Raw genomic sequence first — 21032 nt, 5'->3', positions numbered from 1 at the left:
TTATAAAATAAGATAGGTAGCAGTCTCACTGGGAAGAGTTTGTGTAAAATTTCTTTATGGAAATCCTCTGGGGTGGGGGAGGGTGAAGAAGTGGCATGTGAAATTTTTGACTATAAATTCAATTTCTTTGATGGCTATCATTTTTTCAGGTTACCTATTTCTTGTATTCATTTTAGTACTTGATAGTTTATGCAAAATTTTCCATTTCAACTAAATTTCAGATTTTAATAAGCCATAAAGATATGCTTATTTTATTACTATTCACACACATTTTTGTTTTAAAACAATTTAATTTATTAATTTCTTATTTGTTTTGTATTAACTTACTTAATAATTATTTTATTAATCAAATAATCTCTTCTGAATCTGTAGTTAAGTCCCCTTTTTCACACCTAATATTTTTGTGCTTACCCTCGTTTTTTCTTGGCTTGGTTTTTCAAGCAGTTATTACTTGTTGATTACTTCTATCATTAATTACTGCTTTTAAATCTTTCTTTCCTTCTATTTTCTTCAGACTTACTCTATTGTTATTTCTCTATTTTCTTAAGTTGAACATACAATGCAATTGTTTTCTATCTTTCTTACCTTCTAATTAGTGGACTTAATATTACAAATTTCCCTCTAAGTACCACTTTTGCTGTATTCAAAGTTTTAATATATAGCACTCTTATTTATGTTCACTTCTGAACAGCTAGTGGTTGCTATCATGATCTCATTTTTACCCATAAATTATTGTGAAGTAAATTATTTGTAGTATCCAAATGTATGGAGAATCTCAGAGATACCTTTTTATTATTACTTCACTTCTAATTTTATTGCATAATGGCCAGAGAATGGGTCAGCATGATAGTGATTCTTTGATACTAGCTTTGTGTTCTAATATGTGGTCAATTTTCATAAGTATTCTATATGTGCTTAATTTGGTTATTCAAATAATAAACAGCCTACAAAGACTTATTGCTTAATTCATTAGTTTCCATAAGACATTTGTATATAATTGTGGTTGAACTATTTCCCCTTGTAATTTTGTCAATTTTTGCTGATTTGTGCACACAAGTTTACAATTGTCATATCTTCTTAGTAAACTGTCCCTCAATATTATTTGCCTTAAATTCAATTTTATGTGATATTAATATTGCCACACTACATTATAAAATTAATATTTGGCTTAAATATCATTTCTTATACCCTTTATTTTCTCTTTTCTGTGTCATTTCTTTAAGAGATATTTCTCTGACAAACAACATATAGCTGACTATTCTTTTTTCTTCTAGAAAAGAAAAAAGAATTTTTCTTTAGTGTTTATCCCCTTAAGTTATAACATTTATACCTAGGTTTATACTTTTCTAATACAGACTAATTTAATCAGTAGCTGTAGCTTTCTTCAAACAAGAACCTAAACAAGCTCTCAATAACTACCCTCTCTCTGCCATCACCTAACCACTACCTCTAATTCAGTTTACCCATCTGCAAAATGTGACAAAGAACACCTATCTATGATTTATTGTGAGGATTTAATCAGATAATATATATATAAAGGGCTTGGCAAAAAGCCTGTCTTCATAAATGATAACTGTTGTGTCACCATCACTTACCAAATACTTTAACTTCATATCCTTATTCTTGTAACTATTACCTATCTTCTACTGCAGTATTATCTATAATTTAAACTTTTCAACAACTATTACTTAACAGCACTGAAATCCAGAATCCAGAAATGTTCTTCACTTGCTCCAATCTTCTATTCTTCTGCCTTTTCTACTATCTCTAAACCTGCCAGGTAACTTCAACACTTAACCCCTGGACTCTACCCTGCCTCCCTGCTATAGACTGAACTGCATGCCCCAACCCTAGAAATCTTATATTGAAGCCCTAACCCCCAATATGGCTGTATCTGTAAACAGTCTTTAGGAAGTAATTAAGATTAAATGAAGTCATAAGGGTGGGGCTCTAATCCAATAGGATTGGTGTCTTTATAAGAAGAGGAAGAGAGACAAGAGGACTCCAGTACTTGCTTGCTCCCTGCCTCCTCTACTTCCCTTCCCCTACTTCCTTTCCCTCCCTCCTTCCCCCCTACCCCCATCCCCCCATATGAGGACACAGTAAGAAGGCAGCTGTCTGCAAGCCAGGAAGAGAGCTCTCACTAGAAACTAAATCTCACAGGAACCCTGATTAGGCCTTTCAGCCTCAAGAACTGTGAGAAATAAATGTCTATTGTTTGTCACCCAGTCTATGGTATTTTATCATTGCAGCTTAAGTTTAGATACTCCCATACCCTTTTTGGTTTCACTTTTTCAAATTTTTCCTATTTGCTGTCTCTTCCTCCTCATAATTCTAATAATTCTTCAGTCTCTTGACCCTACTCCTCCCTCAACTTCTCTCTCCCTTCAGAGTTGAATTTTCTGAAAATAACAGTAACTCTAATCCCTCATTTCTCACTTATCCATTAAAATCTACTACAACCTGGTTCTTATTCTCATCTTCCTACCAAAAATAATCTTAATAAATTCATTAATTACTTATAAACCAAACTGATGACCTTTTAAATAATTATCATCCTACTTGGAATACACTGCAACATTTTGTAGCATTGTACATTTGAGACAAAAAATATAGGCAGTAAGTAGTACATATTTTTCTGGATTGTCTCAGTTCTAGACATGTGACTGAATTACATATGGGACACACACCAGTGAAAAGCTCCACTGGCAAGTAGGAAACAGGTGTTTATAAATAGAGACTTGTCATCTATATATGTTTTTGGAAATTGAACTATTGAGAGGAGACATCAGGGAGAATGTACAGTAAGAGGGATTGCTGAAAACAGAATTCTGGGGAACACCAACTTTTAGAGCAGATGAAGAAAAGAGGTGATTACTGGATGAATCAACCTGATTGGCACACAGGACACCAAAACAGTGTTGGAAATTTTCTTTAAAGAGATGAATTAAGGGGACTTCTCTGGTGGCACAGTGGTTAAGAATCCGCCTGGCAATGCAGGGGACATGGGTTCAAACCCTGGCCCAGGAAGATCCCACATGCCATGGAGCAACTAAGCCCATGAGCCACAACTACTGAGCCTGCGTGCTTAGAGCCTGTGCTCCACAACAAGAGAAGCCACCGCAATGAGAAGCCTGCACACCACAACGAAGAGTAGCCCCTGCTCACTGCAACTAGAGAAAGGAACGAAGACCCGACACAGCCAAAAATAAATAAATTAATTAATTAAATAAATAAATATATATATATATAAGCTTATATATACCTTAATGAATAGGTTATAAGCTCCCACAGGACAGAGCTTGTTTTCATCTAGTAGGTAATCAATAAATCTTTGACAGACTGAATTTTTCCTATAATAATATGAAACAGGTATAATTAACAGTCCCCATCCCTTCTGATTTTACCATGATTTACAGTATAACCTGAAGTTGTGCCATAGGGGTACTGCATCACCTTTGAATTAATTAGTGAAATCTGATTTAAAAAGTTTTTAAATGCATTTCAACTGTTATAAAGATTACAATTAAAGAGTTTGCTCTTAAATTCTCAAAAAGCCTGAAATTCTGTTTTCTGAAAAACATTACTTACTTTAAAATAATTCTAAATATAATTCAGTTACAGACACTTATATGGTAATTTTACTGCTCTTAGCTTTAAAAAAAAAAATGTAAATACAAAATAAGACTCAATTAACAGGCACCCCCTAGTGGCAGTAAAATCAAGTTAAGAAAAAAAAATTTTATAAGACGTGGTTTAAGATATAGCTCTCACCAAACCTTGAGAATAATATTGTCAGTAAACAATTTAAAAGCATGTTATTTTATATCTACATTTTACTAAATGATTAATAGTGTACAGTAACTAAAAGTTCATTCACACACCAAAATTTCATTAATATTCTTGAGAACTACAGTAAGTGAAATAATGTATATAAATACCCTTCAACAAGTATATAATGACAATTACAAGATATTTTTTAAAAAATCTCATTATAGAGAACAGCTTCCAAAAAAGAAGGCATCTTTGGAATAAAGCTTTATATATTTGTGTCAAGAAACTGGAAGCTATGGAGGGTCAGATGGAGATTTCAGTATCAGAAGTATTCACTGATGACCTTGAATAATCCACAAAACACTTCTAAACACCTCAATTTCCTAATTTATAAATTAGAGATATCAAAATCAGCCTGTAATCTTGTAGAGTTGTTATAAAAATCAAGTGAGAGTTGAATGAAATAGATTACTATTGGTATTTACTAGCATAAATAATTGTAATAATCATGCTTTGTAATTTGTGATTTCACATATAATGTACCTCTCCTGCTTAATGAATTTTTACAACCACCCTGGCAACTAAAATCAATGCTTCCTATTTTATACATGAAAACTCTAAGGCCCTAACCAAGCTGGGAGTGTAATCCAGGATTTTTCTCTCCAGGTCTTGTTATCTATAATTTTATATGACGAGATAGATTATAATTATATTACTTTTCCGATTTGGTCATAATAAATTTTGTTTAGGAGTGATACTATAATACCAGTGTTGCCTAGTCCATTGAGAGAAGACTGATACTCTATAAAGAAAGAACCTATTATTTGCCATTGCATTGGAATTGGAATGATGGAATCCAGCAACAGGACCTCGCCATAGTTCTGCACTGCAATTAACAGGCAGTTTATTATGCAGTTCCCCTCAGTCTTCCAACATCCACTGACTTGTGTCAGAGAAATAAAAGAATAAAACCAATTAAATATCAAACCAACCACCTAAATAAAATACACCTTTAAAAAAAATCCCAAATCTCAGGTGAAGAGAAGACAATTCAGGGAACAGGTCTAGGGTAGAAATATAAATTAGAGATATAAAATTGACAGTGCACACAGATGACACTTAAAAGCCATGACACTGAATTTAGTAATGTGGTCATGAGTGACATTAGCAAGTCCACTAGCAGATCCCTACTTAGACTGGGCTCAAGAGAAACGGGAGGAAAGGAATTAGAGACAACAAATGTAGACAACTCTTTGGGGGAAGTTTTGTTATCAAAGGGACTAGAGAAATGGAGTGATTGCTGGAAGGGGAGGTGGGATCAAGAGAAAAATGGAAGAAATAACATCACGTTTGAATGTTAATGGTAACACTCTACTAGAGGGAAAAACTGATGATGCAGGGAAGAATTAAAGTGAAGGAAGTCCTTGATTTAGGCCAGAGGGAATATAGAATGTAATCTGAAGCAAACATGGAGGTTTGGTGTTAGATAGGAGATTGGTCATGCCATCTAGAGTAACAGGAGAAAAAGAAGAGTATGTGTATAAGATGCAGGTAAGTAAACAGAGACCAAGTTGGAAGCTTGTGGAAATTCTCTTGTGATTGCCTTCATTTAATCAGTGAAACAAAATAGGAAATGAAGTCATCAGCTGAGGGTGAGAATACGGGAGAGGTGTTTTAAAGGTCTGAGGAAAAGATAAGTGTAAAATGGCCATTTAGGAGAGTGTGGATAAACCAGGTAAATATGCTATCACTGCCTAGCAACATTAGGGGGCTCTCTTAAGATTATGGTCGTGAATTTGAAGATACACCAATCAGCATGATTTTGTTTGTCTCTAGTCACATTTAGCTCTGAGGCACAGAATAGACAGAGTTGTATTTATCCAAGGTACGGATTTTTGTCAAGCAAGATCCATGAAGCAAGAGTTGAGGCTACATGCAAGAAAGTGATTACAATGAATGACCATGGGATATTGCCCACTCTAAGGAAGAAAGAGAGGACATGAAAGAGGTAATGATCATGAAAAGATGGTAGAAACAATGGATTGGAGGCCTGAATAAGGCTGAAGGATAGTTAGGGTTAGGATACTAAAGAAGTGGGCTAGAAAGACGAGACACGATTAGCAGAAAATGGAAGCTTGAAATTAGTATTTAAGAATTGTTTTAATTAAATAACAAGACCACAGGAAGATATGGCTGACGTAGGACGGGAAAAAAGATCACTGTAGAAAATAAGTTCAAGAAACTAAGAGGCCAAGGTGTTAGAAGAATCTTTCCTATTTTTCTCTACCAATTTCAGATCTCTTCTATTCATTTGCCAATTCTCAAATATAACACGAATAATCAGAATTACCTTTTATTTTCTCTTTTTTAGATTATAAATTAGGTTGCAAATTACAATAAGATTTGTATGAATCCACCAATTATAACAAAATTTTGCAAAAACAAATCAATTTGATTCATTATGGAGTTTAGTGCAGAGAAATTTTATGTCTCCCATATTTGATAATATGATGTACTTTATAACTTAATACTAAATTACTTTTGGACTCTATTATATAGTTGTCAAAATTATTTTTATTTGATAAATACAAAATGAAAATCAGAAATTAAAAATAATTATTACCATTAGCTTATAAAATTCTGTATGGATTTTGTTTTTTTAAATTGTCTCTCATGAAATCAGAATTTAAGATATACATCACACACAAAAAAAGAAAAATAATCTCTAGTTTTATAGAAAGATATATTAACAGGTACCTAAAAGAAACACACCTTGACGTTTTAGTTAGATTTTAATAAAATGTGCCCTAATATAACTTTTTCATCAAATGTGCCCTTTATAACTTTTTCCAGCTTTCAAGCAGGAAAGCTCTAATACCCCTCCTCTCACTAGCCAGATAGACTGTGCTTTGTGTCTTTTATTTGGCTTTGAATTTTTATGTCTTTCTTGTTGTTCCAACATAGGAAAAAGCATTACTGTAACTTGCTAAAAATCCATAAAGCCAACTAGGGAAGATTACTTTAGTGCTATATAAAGTACTCATTCTCCAATAAACACTGTATTTCAGAAGCAATGTAGGCCCCTGCCTGCCTAGGGACTGAGGAAGTGGCAATCAAACTAAGGTCAGCCACAGGGCAATGAAGAACATTTCCATTAGCCCAGGAAGACATGTTGATAAATCCATTTAATCATGTTACTGGAAAGCAATAGATTATAACAAATGATGTCTCTTACCTACTTGTAATTATGTGGATTATATATTGGATGACAGTGATTACACTCTGTTAACTAACTTAAAAAATAATATCCTCCATGACTAGATACAGAACCCATACCTATAATCTCATCTGGTATTTATATCAACATTACTATAAACACGAGGACTACAAGTACTGTTGGCTGTTTGTAGTAGCATGCAAATACAACTTCCCATTAATATATGATATGAACACAGAAGATAAAGAGCAACCCAAGAAATCTTTAAATTCTTAGCCTAAAACAAACCTTTAACAGACTATCAGATACAATTATATTAGATTTAACTTTTTTCAGTTCAGTGATTTCTACTTTGGTAAAGTGAAATTTAATTTTCTTTTTGCTACTATCCACCTGTGATGGTATGATATATAAGAAATATACATTTGGTTTTCTTCCCCACTTAGAGCTCCTAAAATCTTTGGAATTTTTTAAGTGATAAGAGTGATAAAGGTGAAAAAAGAGAGGTCTCTTTTGTTATTCATAATGAGCCACTTTCAACCACACCTGGGTTTGCTAAACAGATGATGTTTGGAAAACCCCTCTAGAGAGAAGCTGGTTGCCAGGGGAGCCAAGCTCATGATTAGAGGACTGGACCTTTTAGCCTGCACCTCCGCCTCCAGGAAGGAGAGAGGAGCTGGAGGTTGGGTTAATTACTAATAGCCAATGACTCAATTAATCATACCTCTGTGGTGAGCCTCCATAAAAAATCCTAGCTGAAGAGCTTTGGAGAGCTTCCAAGTTGGTAAACAAGAATGCATTCGTGTCCTGGGAGGGTGGCACACCCCAAACATTACAGGCACTCCTGTGCTCAAGACCCTTCCAGATCTTATCCTATGTATCTCTTCAGCTGGCTGTTCATTTATATCCTTTAAAATATGCTTTATAATAAATTGGTAATAGCAAGTAGAGCATTTTTCTGAGTTCTGTGAGCCATTCTCTCACAAATTACCGAACTCAGAAGGGAGTGGTGGGAACCTCCAATCTATAGCCACTTGGTCAGAAGCACAGGTGACAACACAGACTTGCAACTGGGTCTGATATAGGGGCAGTCTTGTGGGACTGAGCCCTGAACCTGTGAGATCTAATGCTATCTCCAGGTAGATGGTATCAGAATTTAGTTAATTGTAGAACATCCAGCTGGGAATGAAGAACTGCCTCATGGTGGTGGTGGTGGGGGGGACCCACACATCTGGTGGCCAGAGGTGTTCTATGGGTAGGGTACCAAAGAAAAACAGGACTTTTTTCCTTCTACTACATTAATAATAAAGGCATTTGGTAGGCGGTGGGGAAAAATTGGACAATATTCAAAGTTTAGGAACACCAAGTTGCATTAAATAAAAAGAGAAAATGTGCAAAAAATGGTGAAAATCTAAGAACAACTTAAACATAGTTCTAGAAGGATACTGTATTCATAAAAATTATTACTCTATCACTACCTTAATCATTCACTTTAGATCAGGTTGCTTCATCAGGCAATAATGTAACATACAATTAAACATCAAAATCATCTGATCATTCTATAAATGTACTGAGTTTCACTGTGAATACTGAAAAAAGAATGAGACCCTCTATTCCAAATAGAGAGAAAATCTTAATAAAAATTTTATATCAGTGTTTCTCAAGCTGTATTCTGCAAAGCCCAAGAACCTTCCTCAAAGCTTTGCTTCTTTAGCCATGGGAGACACTGGAGTTCCAGTTACTCAATCTCTTCCCTCCAACTCCAGTTCTTCCCATTCAGAGAAGTGCCATTTTTGACTCTTTTTTACATAATAGAGTTTTGCTAAAGCTTTTCTTTGTAAAAAGATTCCATCACTAAAATCAAACAAATAAACTACCCAAACCAAATAGTTTGAAACTTTATATAGTTAATAGCTGTTGTTAAGTTAAAGCTTCAACAAGATTTTGATTTGATTTGATAGTTATATACAGTAAAACAACTTAACAATCAAACTTTTTGTTTCAGATTCCCAGGAAAAGTAAACACCTTACCCAGCATGACTAGATGATGAAGGTGGTGGCAAATCTGGTGTAAGAACATAAAGACTGTTGTTTTTTGGCAAGTGTAGTGATTTTAAGACCGTCTGAAAAACAAAAAATAAAAACAAATATAAAATAACTATTGATTGTGCATTTTTAATCTTTTCCTATAATTCTTAGAAAATTATCACTATTGTAGTTTGACTTTGCATCTTTTGACAATTTCCTAAATAGGATAATACAGAAGAACTACTGAATCGCAAAAAAATCTCTCTCTCATAAATATCATAAGTTAGCATAAATATGAATATTAAAATAAAATACAAATTCTTTAGCTCATGAAACGATACAAATATATAAGAACACAGTTGAGAATCATTAATTTCTTCATTGAAGAAGCATATCCTTGCAACTAATATCCACTTCATTCAGGATCATTATAGCAAAAATTAGCGATGTAGGTGTTCAGAGATCATTAGACCTAGAAAAGATTATAGAGAGTACCTCAACCTAAAGACTTTATAGATGAGGAGCTGCAGCCTAATAGGTGAAATGACTTGGATGAGGTCTCTTGTAAGTGTTACCTAGGTCACTTAACTGTTAGGCCAGATAATTTTTTTTGTTAAAGCACTTTGTCTGGGGTAAATAAACTACTCTTGGGCTACCTCTGACCTACTATCTTGATAACCACACAAAATTTCACCAAATTTATTTGCCAGAGAACTCCTACATACCTTTCAAACTCCCAACTTGATGGTAAATACCCGCTAATTCAAAATTTTTTGGACAGCAAGAAACATTAAGAAACACATTTTACATCTTTACATCATAACCCAGGACAAAAATACTTACTCAACAGATATTTATTGAGCCACTAATTCTGTGCCAGGAGTATTCTAAACACTGAAGATATAGCAGTGAACATGATAGTCTAAAACCCCTGATCTTCAGGAGCTTACATTTTAGTAGGAATAAACAAAGTAACCTATATAGTTGACTAGTAGAAGTGATAGTTTTCGTGACTAAACATAAAGCAGAAAAGGGAGGGTGAAGAAAATGAGGCTGGGGAATTACATAATTTAAACTTGGTTATCAGGGTGGTTCTCACTTGGCCAATGTGACATTTGAGCAAAAACTTGAAAGTGGTGAGGAAAGAAACCATGAACATATATAGAAAAAGAATATGGCTGGCAAAGGCAATAGCCAGTGCAAAATCCAAAAAAAAATCTCAAATTAACAACCTAACCTTATACCTAAAGCAATTACACAAATAAGAACAAAAAAACCCCCAAAGTTAGCAAAATGAAAGAAATCATAAAGATCAGATCAGAAATAAATGAAAAAGAAATGAAGGAAACTACAGCAATGATCAATAAAACTAAGAGCTGGTTCTTTGAGAAGATATACAAAATTGATGAACCATTAGGCAGACTCATCAAGAAAAAAAGGGAAAATGACTCAAATCAATAGAATTAGAAATGAAAAAGGAGAAGAAACAACTGACACTGCAGAAATACAAAGGATCATGAGAGATTACTACAAGCAGCTGTATGCCCATAAAATGGAAAACCAGGAAGAAATGGACAAATTCTTAGAAAAGCACAACCTTCCAAGACTGAACCAGGAAGAAATAGAAAATATAAACAGATCAATCAATAGCACTGAAATTGAAATTGTGATTAAAAACTTTCCAACAAACAAAAACCCAGGACCAGATGGCTTCACAGGCGAATTCTATCAAACATTTACAAAAGAGCTAACAGCTAACACCTATCTTTCTCAAACTCTTCCAAAATATAGCAGAGGGAGGAACACTCCCAAACTCATTCTACAAGGCCCCTACCACCCTGATAAAAAAACCAGACAAAGATGTCACAAGAAAAGAAAACTACAGACCAATATCACTGATGAACATAGATGCAAAAATCCTCAACAAAATACTAGTAAACAGAATCAAACAGCATATTAAAAGGATCATATACCATGATCAAGTGGGGTTTGTCTCAGGGATGTAAAGTATTCTTCAATATATGTAAAACAATCAGTGTGACACTCCATATTAACAAGTTGAAGGAGAAAAACCATATGATCATCTCAATAGATGCAGAGAAAGCTTTTGACAAAATTCAACACCCAGTTATGATAAAAAACCTCCAGAAAGCAGGCATAGAGGGAACTTAGGTCAACATAATAAAGGCCATATATGACAAACCCACAGCCAACGTCGTCCTCAATGGTGAAAAACTGAAACCATTTCCACAAATATCAGGAAAAAGACAAGGTTGCCCACTCTCACCACTATTGTTCAACATAGTTTTGGAAGTTTAAGCCACAGCAATCAGAGAAGATAAAAAGATAAAAGGAATCCAAATCAGAAAAGAAGAAGTAAAACTGTCACTGTTTGCAGAGGACATGATACTATACATAGAGAATCCTAACGATGCTACCAGAAACTACTAAAGCTAATCAATGAATTTGGTAAAGCAGCAGGATACAAAATTAATGCACAGAAATCCCTTGTATTCTTATACACTAATGATGAAAATTCTGAAAGAGAAATTAAGGAAACACTCCCATTTACCATTGCAACAAAAAGAATAAAATACCTAGGAATAAACCTACCTAAGGAGACAAAAGACCTGTATTCAGAAAACTATAAGACACTGATGAAAGAAATTAAAGATGATACAAGCAGATGGAGAGATATACCATGTTCTTGGATTGGAAGAATCAACAGTGTGAAAATGACTCTACTACCCAAAGCAATCTACAAATTCAATGCAATCCCTATCAAGCTACCAATGGCATTTTTCACAGAACCAGAACAAAAAATTTCACAATTTATATGGAGACACAGAAGACCCCGAATAGCCAAAGCAATCTTGAGAAAGAAAAATGGAGCTGGAGGAATCAGGCTCCTTTCCTTCAGACCAACTACAAAGCTACAGTCATCAACGTAGTATGGTACTGGCACAAAAACAGAAATATATATCAATGGAACAGGATAGAAAGCCCAGAGATAGATAGACCCACGCACATATGGTCACCTTATCTTTGATAAAGGAGGCAAGAATATACAATGGAGAAAAGACAGCCTCTTCAATAAGTGGTGTTGGGAAAACTGGACAGCTACATGTAAAAGAATGAAACTAGAGCACTCCCTAACACCATACACAAAAATAAACTCAAAATGGATTAAAGACCTAAATGGAAGGCCAGACACTTAGAGGAAAACATAGGCAGAACACTCTATGACATAAATAACAGCAAGATCCTTTTTGACCCACCTCATAGAGAAATGGAAATAAAAAGCAAAAATAAATAAATGGGACCTAATCAAACTTAAAAGCTTTTGCACAGCAAAGGAAACCATAAACAAGGCAAAAACATAACCCTAAGAATGGGAGAAAATATTTGCAAATGAAGCAACTGACAAAGGATTAATCTCCAAAATTTACAAGCAGCTCAAGCAGCTCCATATCAAAAAAACAAAAAACCCAATCCAAAAATGGGCATAAGACTTAAATAGGCATTTCTCCAAAGAAGATATACAGATTGCCAACAAACCCATGAAAGGATGCTCAACATCACTAATCGTTAGAGAAATGCAAATCAAAACTACAATGAGGTATCACCTCACACCACTCAGAACGGTCATCATTAAAAAATCTACAAACAATAAATGCTGGAGAGGGTGTGGAGAATAAGGAAACCCTCTTGCACTGTTGGTGGGAATGTAAATTGATACAGCCACTATGGAGAACAGTATGGAGGTTCCTTAAAAAACTAAAAATAGAACTACCATTCGACCCAGCAATCCCACTACTGGGCATATACCCTGAGAAAACCGTAATTCAAAAAGAGTCATGTAGGGTTTCCCTGGGCGCAGTAGTTGAGAGTCCGCCTGCCGATGCAGGGGACACGGGTTCATGCCCCAGTCCGGGAAGATCCCACATGCCGCAGAGCGGCTGGGCCTGTGAGCCACGGCCGCCACGGCCGCTGAGCCTGCGTGTCCGGAGCCTGTGCTCCGCAACGGGAGAGGCCACAGCAGTGAGAGGCCCGTGTACCGCAAGAAAAAAAAAACAAAAAACCGAGTCATGTACCACAATGTTCATTGCAGGTCTATTTACAACAGCCTGGACATGGAAGCAACCTAAGTGTCCATCAACAGATGAATGGATAAAGAATATGTGGCACATATATACAATGGGATATTACTCAGCCATAAAAAGAAATGAAATTGAGTTAGCTGGATGGACCTAGAGTCTGTCATACAGAGTGAAGTAAGTCAGTCAAAAAGAGAAAAACAAATACTGTATGCTAACACATATAAACAGAATCTTAAAAAAAAGGTTCTAAAGAACCTAGGGGCAGGATGGGAATAAAGACACAGACATAGAGAATGGACTTGAGAATACAGGGAGGGGGAAGGTAAGCTGGGACAAAGTGAGAGAGTGGCATAGACATATATACATTACCAAATGTAAAACAGATAGCTAGTGGGAAGCAGCTGCATAGCACAGGGAAATCAGCCTGGTGCTTTGTGAACACGTGAAGGGGTGGGATAGGGAGGGTGGGAGGGAGACTCAAGAGAGAGTAGACATGGGGATCTATGTATATGTATAGCTGACTCACTTTGTTATACAGCAGATACTCACACACCATTGTAAAGCAATTATACTCTAATAAAGATGTTAAGAAAAAAATTATTATTCCAAGGCACTTACTGATACTGACATCATATGAGGTTTGAGAAAAATGTAAAAGCTGTCAAAAAAGAATGTCAAATTAACTCCTATAAAATAGTTAGAAGTAGGAAAAACATGCCACTTACATATCTAACTCACTTAAAACTGTTGTTGGTTTACTATGAAAATGTTTTAGCTTGAAAAACATTGTTTGCTGATTCCTTAAACTCAGCTACTATTACCAAACCTACAACTGACATATGTAACAACATTAATAAAAAACAATTTTATACATCATTTAGTCAATAGCATAACTTAATTTTCTTTTATTTTTATGCAGTTACTAAACTCACACTGTCTTCCACATCTCCAGTCTTCCAGCCTTTTAACAGCATTTTAGACACAGGTATCTGAAGTTCATTTTCTAGAATCTGTTTAATTTCTCCTGTACGAAAAAGAGGAGACCAGATATTACTAACAAAAAATGCAATAAATATTTGTTCATATCCAGAGCTAGCATTAATATTAGGCATATGGTCCACAGTCAATGACATCTGTCTGATGAATGCATATGAAAAATTTCAGTAGTCCAAACTTCAAATCTTGATCATACAACATGTTGTGCCTTTGAAGAACTAAGGCTCCACCATTATGATAAAAGACTCCACAATTACTTAAGTACCTTTTTAAAAAGAAACAGATATCAGTGATTGGGGGTTTGAAAGGAAATAATCTATTTTAAACCAACTAATAATATTTATATGTGCTCAGTGTATGGTAGGAGTAGTCGGTAAAGTACAAAACTTGAGGTATTATAGTATAGGGAAAGCAAATTGTGGAATGAAGACTTGGGCAGAAGTCTTATCTTGAAGAAATCAAATAACTTACCTGTTTTTCTTTTGGATCTATAAAATGGGGAATAATATTGTTTATCTCATCTACCTCTAAGATAAGATTTTTTGCATCTGTAAAATGGGGAATAATATTGCCTATCTTATCTACCTCTAGGGTTCAAGGGTGAAAGGAGATAACATCCATGAATGTAGCTGGAAAAAAATAATGAAGTCAATGTATATAATCTAGAAGACAATTTAAACTGTGCTGAAGAGAAAAGTAGCAGAATTTCAGAAAAGAAAAAAAATTATGGTGGATCAAATAGTCAGAGAAAGTTTTGTAAGACAGATGAGACTTAAACTCAGCTTGAAATACAGCTGCATTTAAACCAAACTTGAAGTACAGCTGGGTTGTGAAGGAGAGCCAAATCAAAGGCCAGGATATTCTATTCAGTGAAGACAAAGACCAAAAGGTAAAAAGGAAAAAATGAAAATGATGCTAATGAGAAACAGGGAGGAATCACAATTTTCCCAGTACTCCACAAATTACTTTTCAGGAAATCGAGTCTACTTATAAATTAACCAGCTAATTTCTGGTACTACAGTATAATAAACAGATCATTAAATCAGAATGTACAAATATTTCATATATATGCTTTTATTAGGTTGGTTAGTCTATAATTATAGATTAACACATAATTCAATTTCATTTATATTAAGTGATTGAACACTGCAGAAAATGATTATACTATACATTAAAAGAAAAGTAATTCCATGCCGATAAAGGAAAAGATGGCGGGTGAAGCTTACACTACACAAGTTCTATGGAAGCACAGCTGCCTAAGCAAGCAAAGCTACAATCAAACCCTTCATGGCCTTAGTGACATATTTTTACTTTCCTAAAGAAAATTCCTATCTAGGCACTCTGGATAGCAATTAAACATCATAAAAAGAATTCTGATTCAACATTATATTTTAGAAGCACAAAATTTGTCAACTTTGACCTTCAAAAATATCACTGCTGACAAAGGATTGTTCTGTTCATGGAAATGAGAGAAAGGTGAGCCATACTTCTTTTACCAAATACATATAAACACTGCCTTTTCATTTGTGACTAAGGTTGCTATTTCTAAAGCTGTACCTATCTGGAACTGGGCTTATGCGCTTACAAGTCTGCCCAGTGCTTTCCTCTTAGAAACTTATCTTCACCTGACACTTCCTGCTTAAACTCTTGGAGACACCCTTAGCATTCATAACCTAAAGGAAAGGAAAAACAAAAAGAGACTTTAAGTTAAAGTCCCAGTTAGTCTTTGCAGCAAGCTTGGGTAACATATAATACAAAAAAGTCTTTTGTTCCACAGGTAGAAAAGAATAGAAAACAAACCCAGAGCCATGACAGCAACCTGAGTTCCTCATATTCAAAAAATTCTTCTCTGTTGGTCTCAATTTCTTCTTCTCTAAAGTAGGAATAATAACTATAGTACCAATACTTCATTGGGTTGCTGTATTAAATGACATACGGAATGGAAAATACTTTGTGTTACTATGTGTCCAATACATAAAATGGACTCAAAAAAGGTTGTTAGCTTTAAGTCATATTAATTAAGGTAATACACACATAAGTGTCTAGCATAGTATCTGGCCAGTATAGGTTCTCAATAAATAGTTGTTTCAAGAATATCCAAAATATTTTAGGGCAGTGAAGCGCTAGAATGCAGCAAGTTTCAGAGCCAGTTTTTATATCCAGGTCTGCCTGACTCCAAAGATCTTAACACGAGATGGCACTCCTGTATGTTACTTCGAAAACTGAGAAGATATGCAGATGTCATCAAGGAACAGTCCACTGACTGCAAACCATATATCTGATAAGGGTTTAATACCCCAAATATATAAAGAACTCATATAATTCAATAGCCAAAAAACCCCCAAATACTCCAATTAAAAATGGGCAAAGGACTTGATTAGACATCTTTCCAAAGAAGATATAAAAATGGCCATTAGGGGGCTTCCCTGGTGGCGCATGGGTTGAGAGTCCGCCTGCCGATGCAGGGGACACAGGTTCGTGCCCCGGTCCGGGAGGATCCCACATGCCGCAGAGCGGTTGGGCCCGTGAGTCATGGTTGCTGAGCCTGCTCGTCCGGAGCCTATGCTCCGCAACGGGAGAGGCCACAACAGTGAGAGGCCCGCGTACCGCAAAAAAAAAAAAAAAAAATGGCCAATAGGTACATGAAAAGATGCTCAACATCACTAGTCAATAGGGAAATGCAAACCAAAAACCATAATGAGGTATCATCTCATACCTGTTAGAATGGCTACCATCAAAAAGTAAGAGATAAATGGCGGCAAAGATACGGAGAAAAGAGAACTCTCATGGGATTGTTTCCTTCCATTCTTACTTTGCTGCGAGTTTAATTATTTAAAAACAAAAAACATGAAATTTTAAATATTGTTGTTAAGTACTGTGAAATGCTTTTTCCTCCATCTATTGAAATGATCAAATGAATTTTTTCATTCATTGTACTAATATATGGTGAACTACAATAATGGATTATGTACAAATTGTTAAACAAGCCTTATAGTCCTGGGTAAAGCCCACTTGACCGTGAGTTATATTATATACATATGTATATACTTTTATTATATTTAATGAATTCAATTTACAAATATTTGTAAATGATTTCTGCCTCTATGGTTGTAAGAAATAGTCTGTAATAGTTTCCTTTTCCTGTAATGTCTTTGTCTGGTTTTAGTATCAGGGTTAATGCTGGTTTCATAAAATGAATTAGGCAACATTTCATCTTTCTCTATTTGTGAATGACTGCTAACATTTTTTCCTTAAATATTAGACAAACTTTACCAGTGAAGCCATCTGGGCTTGGGTTTTTTTGGGGAAAGGTTTTGATTGTTAACTATCAATAATTTTATATATTAAATGTAGAGTTACTCAGACTTTAAATTTTTGCTTCTGTCAGCTGTAGTAACTTACACCTTTAAAAAGAGTTTTTCTACCTTTCTACCTTTTTCTACCTTTTTAATGTTTCATGTAACTTTAAATTTACCGGCCTAAATTTGCTCTTAATGTTGTCTTATAATCCATTCAATGTCTGTAGGTACCTTTCATTTTCAATATGATTAACTTGTGTTTTCTCTCTTGTTCTTATTCACATTAGCAAGAGAACTATCAATTAACTGATCTCAAAAAACAGCTTTAGGTTTTGTTCATTTTCTCTACTGTTTACCCATTTTCTGCTTTATTGATTTCTGTGTGCATGTGTATGATTTGTTTTCTTTCCATACTTACTTAAGGTTTGATTTGCTCTTTTCAAAAAAATTTAACAGCTTTATTACGATTGATATAAAATACTGCACATATTTAAAATCCACAATTTGTAAGTTTTGACAAATATACCAGTGAAACCACCATCATAATCAAGATTATGAATTTATTCACCTCCCCCTAACACTTTTCTTATGCCCCTTGTTAATTCCTCCACACTTCCCCTACCATATCTCCAGGGAACCAGTGATTTGATTTGTGAATTAGCTTGAATTATACAGAATTTTAGATAGAAGGAATTTCAGAATGTTCTTTTAAAATCTGGCTTCTTGCATTCAAAATATATTGCCTGAGATTCTTCCACATTGTTACACGTAATGATAATCCCTTTCTTATTACTAAGTAGTATTCCATTGTATGGATATACAACAATTTGTTTATCTACCCACTGGTTATGGACATGTTGTGTTTTCCACAGTTTGAGGCTATTACAAATAAGTTGCAATGAACAGTAACATACACGTCTTTGATGGACATATGATTTCATTTCTCTTGGGTAAATACCTAAGAGAGGGATGGCCAGTGTATTTTTAACTTTGTAGGAAACAGTCAAACTCTTTTCCAAACTGGTTTCTACTGTGATGTCTTCAAGTTCACTAATCTTTTCTTCTTGAATATCTAATCTTCTATTAATCCCATCTCAAGACATCATGGTCTTAACCTCTAGACATTTGATTTGGGTTATTTTTACTTTTTCAATTACTTATGATTTTAAATCCTTCCTCTCTCTTTTTGAACATAAGTAATATAGCTATAATAACTGTTTTAATGTCCTTAATCTGCGAATTCCAACATCTATGTCAATTCTGGGTTGTTTTTGGTTAATTGATTTCTCTTCTCAGTATGGGCCGGCTTTTCTCCTTCTTTGTATGCTTGGTGATTTTGTACTGGATACGAGACACTGTGAATTTTACCTTGATGGGTGCTGAATGTTTTTTATTCCTATAAATATACTGAGCTTTGCTCTGGGAGGCAGTTAAGTTATCTGGAAACAGTTCAGTGCTTTTGGGTCTTTGCTTTTAAGATGTTGGTACCACCTGTGCAGCATTTAATCTACGGCTTATCTTGACACTACTGAGGCAAGAGCCTTCTGAGTACAGCTGACCCTTGAACAACACAGGTTTGAACTGTGGGGGTCCACTTATACATGGATTTTTTTCAATAGTAAATACTACAGTACTATACAATTCACAGTTGGTTGAATCAGTGAGTGAGGAAATGCAGGTACAGAGGAATGGAGTACATGGAGGCCTGACTATAAGTTATATGTGGATTTTAAGCTGTGCAAAAGGTTGGTGTCCCTAACCCCAGTGTTGTTCAATGGTCAACTGTATTCTATCCAAAGAATGAGGTCATTGGTCAACTGTACTCTATCCTCTATGAATTATGAGGTTTTCCAATCTAGCTGGTGAAGGTAAATCTGGTTCCTGCAAGCAGAAGGGTGGGCTGGGGTGGGGTAGGGACACTTTTCCTATTTCTTAGCTGGAAGCTTTGATCATTGCCTTTGGAACTACCTTCTTTTGTAATTAAGCATGTGAACCATAAACTTCCATCTCAATACCACTTTGTTAGCATCAAACAAACATTGATATGCCACGTTTCCATCACAATTCAGTTCAAAATATTTTCTAATTTCCTTTGTGATTTCTTCTTTGACCTATGGTTTACTTAGAAGTATGTTGTTTAATTTCCAAATATATCAGGATTTTCCAGATTCCTTTGATTTCTATTTTAATTCCACTGTTGTTAGAGAATATACCTCACATGATTTTTAAGTCACTTTAAGTCACTGTGACTTGTTTAATGGTTGAGCCTATTTTCTACCTTAATGAATGTTGCAAATGCATGAGAAAAGAATATGTATTTTCCTATGGTTATGAGAAGCATTTTATACATTTCAAGTAGGTCGAACTGGTTGATATTCTGTTTATATTTTCTGTCTGTTGTTCTGCACATTACTATAAGAAAGGAATGTTATCTCCAATTATAATTGTGGATTTGTTCTTTTCTCACTGCAGTTCTATTGATTAGTTTTGTTTCACATACTTTCAAGCTTTTGTTATTATATACACACATATTTAGGATACTTACGTCTTTGTGATTAATTGACATTTTCATCATTATGAAATGTCCCCATTTATCCCTCATAATATTCTTTGTCCAGAAGTCTACATCACTTAATATTAGCATGATAGCATAATGTTGTTAATATAACATACATATTGATTACTATTTTCTTATATGTATATTTCAATCTTATGCTTTATACTTAAAGTGGGTTTCTTGTACATATATAATTGGTTTTCCTTTGTTATCCAGTCTCACAATCTCTACCTTTCTCATAAGGATGTGAGATCATTTATATTTACTGTAATTATCTATAGTCTTATTTGTTTTCTATTTGCCCTGATTTTTTTTCTTTTATCATCTTTTTCTACCTTCATTTGCATTTATCGAACAGTTTTAGATATTCCATTTCATTTCAAACCTTGACTTAATAACCATTATGTGTGTTTTATTTTTAGTGATTACTCTAGGGTTTAGAATATGCATATTCAACTTCACAGAGTCCACCTTCAAGTAACACAGGACTTGTCTTACAACAGCATACTTCCTTTCCCCTTTCCTATTCTTTGCATTGTTTTCATACATTTATCTCTACATAATTTACAAAACACACAATACATTGCTCTTACTTTTACTTTATAATGTCATTTATCTCTTAAAGAAATTAAAAAGAAAGAAAATATTTTGTATATACCCAAATTGTTACCATTTCTGGTGCTTCTCATTTCTTTGTGTTAATCTAATTTCCCATCTGGTATCATTTTCTTTCGGCCTGAGGAACTTCCTTTAATATTTCTTGTAGTTTTTGTTTGTGTGAAAAAAACATCTTTATTTAGTCTTCATTTCTGAAAGATATTTTTGTTGGATATAGCATTCCAGGTTGACATTTTATTCCTCTGGCACTTAGAAATATCACCAAATTGTTTCCTGGCTTGCACTGCTTCTGATAAGAAGTCTGTAGTCATTATTTTTAAATCTTCTTTTTTTCCCTATATGGAATGTGTCTTTGTCTCTTCACCTCTGGCTACTTTAAATTTTCTTCTACTACTGATTTTCAGCAGTTTTAATATGATGTGGTTTCCTTTGAGTTACTCCTA

General features: G+C 34.6%; 1 protein-coding gene across 1 annotated transcript in view; it reads right to left on the bottom strand.

Moving 5' to 3' along the window:
• FAF1 (Fas associated factor 1) overlaps positions 1 to 21032 on the bottom strand; it is a 484966-nt gene that overhangs the window by 249079 nt on the left and 214855 nt on the right. Inside the window, exons 5-6 of the mRNA XM_082669609.1 lie at positions 14052 to 14143; positions 9023 to 9114 (exon numbers count right to left, since the gene is read on the bottom strand). Coding sequence (XP_082525735.1) covers positions 9023 to 9114; positions 14052 to 14143 — 184 coding nt within the window. The remainder of the gene's footprint in view (positions 1 to 9022; positions 9115 to 14051; positions 14144 to 21032) is intronic.

The sequence above is a fragment of the Grampus griseus genome (genome assembly GCF_964374135.1).
Source record: "Grampus griseus genome assembly, chromosome: 1".
Taxonomy (NCBI): domain Eukaryota; kingdom Metazoa; phylum Chordata; class Mammalia; order Artiodactyla; family Delphinidae; genus Grampus; species Grampus griseus.
The sequence above is the reverse complement of the archived record's forward strand: the minus strand, read 5'-3'. Positions and strand labels throughout refer to the sequence as shown.